Below are 6,677 nucleotides of genomic sequence, written 5' to 3'. Positions count from 1 at the left end.
GTTTTTTTTTTACAAAAGGCTTGCCCCAGCCTCTGCTGATAACTATAACAATATAATTTGAGTATTTTTGGATATGACTATTTAAGATGCAAGTTATAAAAAGAAAAAAATTAAAAAAAAAAGGTAGAAGACTTAGAATATTAATTTGAAGTGATGCATCAATCTTGCCCAATGACAATTAAGAAAAAGCATTGAGTGTGTATATTTTATATAAAAAAATATATATTAAAAAGATTAGAAGAGTAGATTTTGTACATTACGAGGAGAGAGAGAGAGAGAGAGAGAGAGAGGCTTAAGCCCCCAACTTAGTAATTGATAGTTGATAATTGTATACTAATAAACATTTTTTACAAAATTTGTTTTACAACTTTAATATGGTGATTCGTAATTGATCAATTTATAATTAATTAGTAATATTTATACAGAATTTATGTGAGATCTGTTATAAATTAACCAATTATGAGTTATTATATTAAGATTACGAAAGAAAGTTTGTGAAAAAGAGTTTTGGTGATGTATTTTTTTTTTTTTTTTTAATTTCTTTTTTTTTTCAACAGAGCTCCACCTAAGGTAGGCTTCTGATTTTGTCGTATTCTCTGGAGCGTGTGTACTAATGAACCGTGATATGAACACTTGTCTCTCTCAGAGTGCAAAATTATTTAAGGTCCCACATTCACACAATTCCCTCAAATCAAAAGTCTTATTCTCAAAACCAATTGATACGATGATTGATGAACACTCTTTTGTGGGACCATCTTTTTGGCCCCCCTCTAGCTCTCTGCAATCGACACGTGCTATATTCAGTTTGCTTTAGGGAGTGATTTATAGATTTTTCTTTAACATATCAAGTGGTGGCTAATGGTGGATCCTCTGCCGTTAATTTGTTTGATGAAAATTGAAAAAGATTCACAGCATCATGAGGATACAAACAAATGAAGTGGTAGGCTACTTTATCGAGGAGTTGGGGATAATCAGAACCGTTGATACAAATATATAATCCTAAGATTATTTAGATATGAGAATTTATCAAAGATAGACATGTATGTATTAGGATTAACAAAGGTCAAAATTGTAATTGGATTCATTTATATTTTTATGTTTCTGTCAGCAGTTGGGAATATACATTGTTTTTTGTCCTTTTGCGTGTAAAAAGTTGCATTCCTTAGGGCATTTTTGCGTGTAGAAGATGGAAAGGAAAAAAAGCTCAAATATGCTTTTGCTTTTTTATATTCTCTTCTTTCAATATATTTTTTATTGGAATGTAAGGAGGATCGCTCGAGGAATATAACTTTAATGTAAGACTATATTTTCAAATAGATAAAAGTTTTACTCCAAGAATGGAATCATTTATCACCTTGCCTTATGAACAAGAAATACTATGTTTCAAGACATATTATTGTTTGCTTTCTCAATGGGTTTGGTGTTAATCTCAATCATGCAATATTCGATAAAACTATTATTATTCACGCTAAAATATTCGAGTCTTTGTAATTCTAACCAATCAACAGCGACCAATGCAATTGTTATAATTTGAAAAATAAAAAATAAAATTAAAAGTTAAAGTATGAATCTATGCTGTCCTTAAATCGCAATCTACCTCTTGCATTCACATAATTATTCACGCTAAAATATGATTGTTTTGTTGTCATCTCAGTTTTATTTTCAATTAATTTCCTTCACAGCCTAACACATTAAGGTAAAGATAAGAGTGTTCCTTCTTTTTCCTTGAAAATCAAATATCATTGATGAGCATCAATATTTTAATAATCTCATCATCCTTATGGAATATGAGTTGCCTTTAACTTTGGAGCAATTCCAGCATGAATAAAGAAAAAGAAAAAGTCATTGGTGGACCTACCTGTTTTCTGAGTCTTTAATACAATTATAATTTAGTAATATTAATGAAGTTTCTTTTTATACTTAAACATTAAGCAGAAAATGCATTTAGTCGGTGTCCTTTTCGCTATTCCTATCCCCCGTGAAGCAACCCATATACTCCAAATCTTTTTTGATATATTTTCATTCCGCCTATAAGCTCACTCTCTGCATTTGCTCACAATCAAGAAACACTCGGCTATTATTTTTCTGACTTATACCACAACTGATCCCTATTTCCTTCATATCCCTCTCTACTCAGCCTCCCTTAAACTCCTCCTTTTCTACATTTTTCTGTTTTCTTCTCCTTCACCCACTCCTGCACATCTTTTTTTTTTTTTGCTAAAAGAATTCTTTTGAGCAGAAACCACATCGCTTGATTTTTCACTCCTCTCCAATTCTCTTATTCACCCCCTTTTTTATAAACCAAAAAAAAAAAAAAAAAAAAAAAAAAAACTCTCTCATTTTCTTTGTTTCTTGTTTAACCAAAAAAAAAGTGTCTGTTATTGTCTCTGTTTTAATTTCATTTGCTTTCATCTCTATTCACCCTTTTTTTTTTCTATAAAAATAAAATTAAAAAAATCTCCCATTTTCTTGTTTCTTGTTTAACGAAAAAAAAAAAAAAATTGTTGTTATTGTCTCTGTTTTATTTCATTTCTTCTTTCCTCTTATTTTCAAATTAAAAAAAAACATTTGAAGAAGAAAGGAAAAAGGGTTGAATGGTCGAAAATGCCGGGGCTATCGCGGGTATTGTGAGTGCTGTTCTCGATGTTGGCAAGTGTTATGTCCTGTTCAACCACAAGAGCAACTTAAGAAATCTCGAAACAGAAGTTGGGAAGCTGAAGCTTGCAAGAGGTAAAGTGAAGGGTATGGTTGAGTTGCTAGAAACAAAGCGGAAAAGATTGAAGAGACTGTTGAATGTGGTAAGTGATGTAGACTCCATCGTTCCTGAAGCAGAGACGTTGATTAACGGGAGAGCAAACGTCCGATGTTTCAACTTGGGAGCCCGTTACAAACTGCGCAGGAAAGCATCGAGAAAGGTGGAGGATATTTCTCAACTCCTGAAGCAACAAGAAGCATTCGGCGATCGGGTTTCCCGCCCTATCATTCATGAAGATACGAGGCTTATATTGAATAAAGACTACTTGGCCTTTCAATCACGATCGTCCACTTTGGAGGATGTATTGAAGGCATTAAAAGAGGCCGAGGTGGACATTATTGGGGTTCATGGGATGGGTGGCATCGGTAAGACCACCCTGGTCAAAGAAGTTGTAAGGCAGGCGAAGGCAGACAAGCGATTTGATAAGGTGATTTTTGTAGAGGTAACTGACACTCCGAACATAGAAAAGATACGAGAAGAAATTGCAGATAACTTAGATTTGGAATTGGATGATAAGAAGACTGAAACTGGAAAAGCAAATAAGTTATTTGCACGATTGAAGGAGGTGAAGACAATCCTAATAATTTTAGATAATATTTGGGATGAGCTTGATCTGGAGAAACTAGGAATTCCTGTTGGCGAAAATCATAAGGGATGTAAACTATTGTTGACAGCAAGGGATCGAAACGTGTTGGACAGGATGGGTTCAAAGTCTTTCTCGATTGACGTTTTGAAGGAAGATGAAGCTTGGAACTTGTTCAGAAAGATGACAGGTAAAAACGTCTTTTCCTCGTACAATTTTATTGATTTGTCACAATTTTTAATACTACGTTATAGATTTCACTCATTTCAGAGCTCCCCAGATCTCTAAAGAAAGTTTTATTCATTTAAATTTTGTAACACATAAACATAATACTTGCTGTTTTAGTTTACTTGATTGGATCAAATTTTTTTTTTTTTTTTGAAGTAATAATAACATGAAAAATAGTTCAATTTCACCGATATACTCGTTAACTATAGCCTTGATATATAAATATGTATACCAAAAGTTTTATGTGAATAACATGAAAAAATGTTCAAATTTCACCCGTTTACTCGTTAAAGAGGACCATCTTAAGCCTTAAACACTTCGTAAGCAGCAACTGGAAGCCACATGCACTTCTATTCCGCCACCTAAACTTTGTATCATCACTGTTTCAACTGTACAAAAATTGAATGAATGATCATTAAAGAGAAAGTCACAAGATGATAAGAAGCGCCGATGAATATTGTGTCAGTGATTTTATACAAGAAAAGTTGAAAGAGATATTTTGAAATTAAGTGCTATTTATTGATATATTTAGATATACTAACAATTTTGAATAAGAATTATTTAGAATGGGGTGTTTGATAAAAAAAAAGGAGAGAAATAACAATATCACTCAATTTTTTGCTTTTTATATAGGTTTTTATAGCAATGCTTTGGAGAAATAACAGTATATTCCTTTCGTTGAATCTTCAATTAGTTTCCTCTAGCCGTTTGAAATTATTCTTTAAGATTTTAGTATTTATTTGATATTTTAAAATTTTGTTGTAAAACAAAGTCTTTAATTGCATATAAATTATAATGTACACTTCGAATCATATAATTATATATACAACACTTTAAAATATATATAAGAATGCTATTTAGCATAGGTATTTTTTCTTTTATGCAAGTCTTATTGTTGTTAGACCTTAGCCCTTTTGATCCAAATGGCCCTGTCTCTGATGAACTTTTATATATAAATATCAACACCAGTTCATGCATCAATATTATATGATCCCGTAATAATATATATTTTCATTATTTTGTCCTTTTAGCAGTGTTTTCAAATTATGCGGTCGAAAATATTCTCAAATATTTAACAAACAAAAGATATATTTACTTTTTATATGTCAAACAATAAATTTCAGAATTGATTTTGTAATTTATTCTTAAAGAATTCTAAATTAATTAACATACTTTATACAAATTTATCTTTGTACCACCTTGATTTATAATTCTTATTCCTCTTGTAGGTGAAGTTGTTGATATGCGTGAGTTGCAATCTCTGCCGAATGATGTGTGCAAGGAATGTGGTGGTCTACCTATTGCCATTGTTACCGTAGCAAGGGCATTAAAGAGCAAGAGACAACTATCTCAATGGAGGAAGGCCTTACAAGAATTGAGAAGTCCTTCCCCAACAGAGTTCAAAGGAGTGCTGAAAGAGGCATATTCAAAGATAGCATTGAGTTACAATTATTTACAAGGTGAGGAACACAAGAAAGTTTTTTTGCTATGTAGTATAATGACATATGATGCTTCCATTTCAAATTTGTTCAAATTCGTTATGGGTTTGAATATACTTGAAGGAAATAATCTTAAAATAGAAGAAGCTCGAGATAGACTAGATGCGCTTCTCCATGAACTCAAAGAATCTTGTTTATTACTTGATTGTTCTTCAAGTGAACGATTTTCTATGCATGATGTTGTTAGGGATATTGCTATAACAATTTCATATAAAGACCATCATGTACTTACGGAGAGAAATGATGTTGAAGATGAATGGAAAAATGTGGATATACTCAAAAAGTGCACCACAATCTCCTTAGCTAGAAGTGATATTATTAGTAAACATTGGGCTGAAGGTTTAGAATGTCCAGAACTTGAATTTTTCTATATGAAGTATTCTTCTTTCAAATTTCCAGAGAGATTTTTCTCAGGGATGGCAAAGCTCAAAGTTTTAAGTTTGAATTTTCTTCCATCACCAATTATTCTTCCAATAGGCCTTCAAACATTGTGTTTGGATAGTAGCGAAATTGAAGAAGTTGCTATTATAGGGGAGTTGAAGAAACTAAAGATCCTTAGCTTGAGATATTGTTATAATATTAAGCAATTGCCTGGAGAAATAAGTCAATTAATTCAACTAAGGTTCTTAGATTTAAGCAACTGTGCGAATCTTCATGTTATCACAGCAGATGTCATATCAAGCTTAGTCCTATTGGAAGAATTATACATGAGAGGATGCCCTGTTCTATGGGCAGTCGGAGGACCCAATGTTGAAAGAAATAATGCTAGTCTTGAGGAGTTGCTTCATTTGTCTTGTCTCACCGCTCTGGAAATAGATATTGAAGATGAGAAGATTTTGCCTAAAGGCTTTTTCTCAAAAAAGTTGGAAAGATACAGTATATCAGTTGGAGATGCGTGTCATTGTGATATTGAGTTTATTGAAAACAAGCGTTCAAGAAGAATCAAAATGAAGCTTAATTCTTCCATTTGCTTGGAGGAATTGCAAGGGATCAAGAATGTTGAATCCTTATGTTTAGATAAATTGCAAAATATCAAGAATGGTCTTCAAGAATTAGACAATGATGGTTTTTCACAATTGAAATATCTCCATGTGAAAGGTTGTGATAAATTGACAATTCCTCTTTCTCTTCCCCTTTTTCCACTGCCAATTCTTCCACAACTCAAGGACTTAAAGTGGAAGATTGCAAGAATGTGAAGAGATTTTTGCTATTGAAAGAGAGGTAATGTCAACAATGGCAGCGTTAAGATGGAGTTCTTACGTGTCCTAACTCTGAACATCTTCCGAGGCTTGCAAGCTTCTGCTCAGAATGACGACAACATCACATCACAATTGAGACATGATGAATTGACACTGTTTGACGAAAAGGTAAGCTACCTGTACTTTTCTATTATATGTAAACAATTTTTAGTTCTTTACTTTATCTGAGAAAATGTTGGATAAACAATTAACTTTTACTGCAGCTTGTTTTCCCCACTTTGGAGGCTTTAGAGCTTGAATGTATAGGATCTGGAATGATTTGGTGCAGCCACCTTCCAACATTCATGACATCATCCTATCATAATTTGACAAGCTTGACCGTGCTGGGCTGTGGAAATCTAAAATACATATTT

General features: G+C 32.6%; 1 protein-coding gene across 1 annotated transcript; it reads left to right on the top strand.

The window, feature by feature from the left end:
- Positions 1-2,594: 2,594 nt before the first annotated feature.
- Positions 2,595-6,261, top strand: LOC116131959 (disease resistance protein At4g27190-like). The gene is made up of 2 exons (XM_031417641.1): positions 2,595-3,528; positions 4,796-6,261. Exons 1-2 carry the CDS (start codon positions 2,595-2,597, stop codon positions 6,259-6,261), a joined length of 2,400 nt encoding a protein of 799 aa, XP_031273501.1.
- The last annotated feature ends 416 nt before the right edge of the window (positions 6,262-6,677 follow it).

This window comes from Pistacia vera, unplaced genomic scaffold (assembly GCF_008641045.1).
Source record: "Pistacia vera cultivar Batoury unplaced genomic scaffold, PisVer_v2 Contig1070, whole genome shotgun sequence".
Taxonomy (NCBI): domain Eukaryota; kingdom Viridiplantae; phylum Streptophyta; class Magnoliopsida; order Sapindales; family Anacardiaceae; genus Pistacia; species Pistacia vera.
This window is presented reverse-complemented; position numbering and strand designations above follow the sequence as displayed.

Bases quoted from the DNA above. Each gene is read 5' to 3' on its own strand.
- LOC116131959 (XM_031417641.1), top strand. From the start codon at position 2,595: ATGGTCGAAAATGCCGGGGCTATCGCGGGTATTGTGAGTGCTGTTCTC. The intron at 3,529-4,795 runs GTAAAAACGTCT...TTCCTCTTGTAG, and splicing joins CTTGTTCAGAAAGATGACAG to GTGAAGTTGTTGATATGCGT.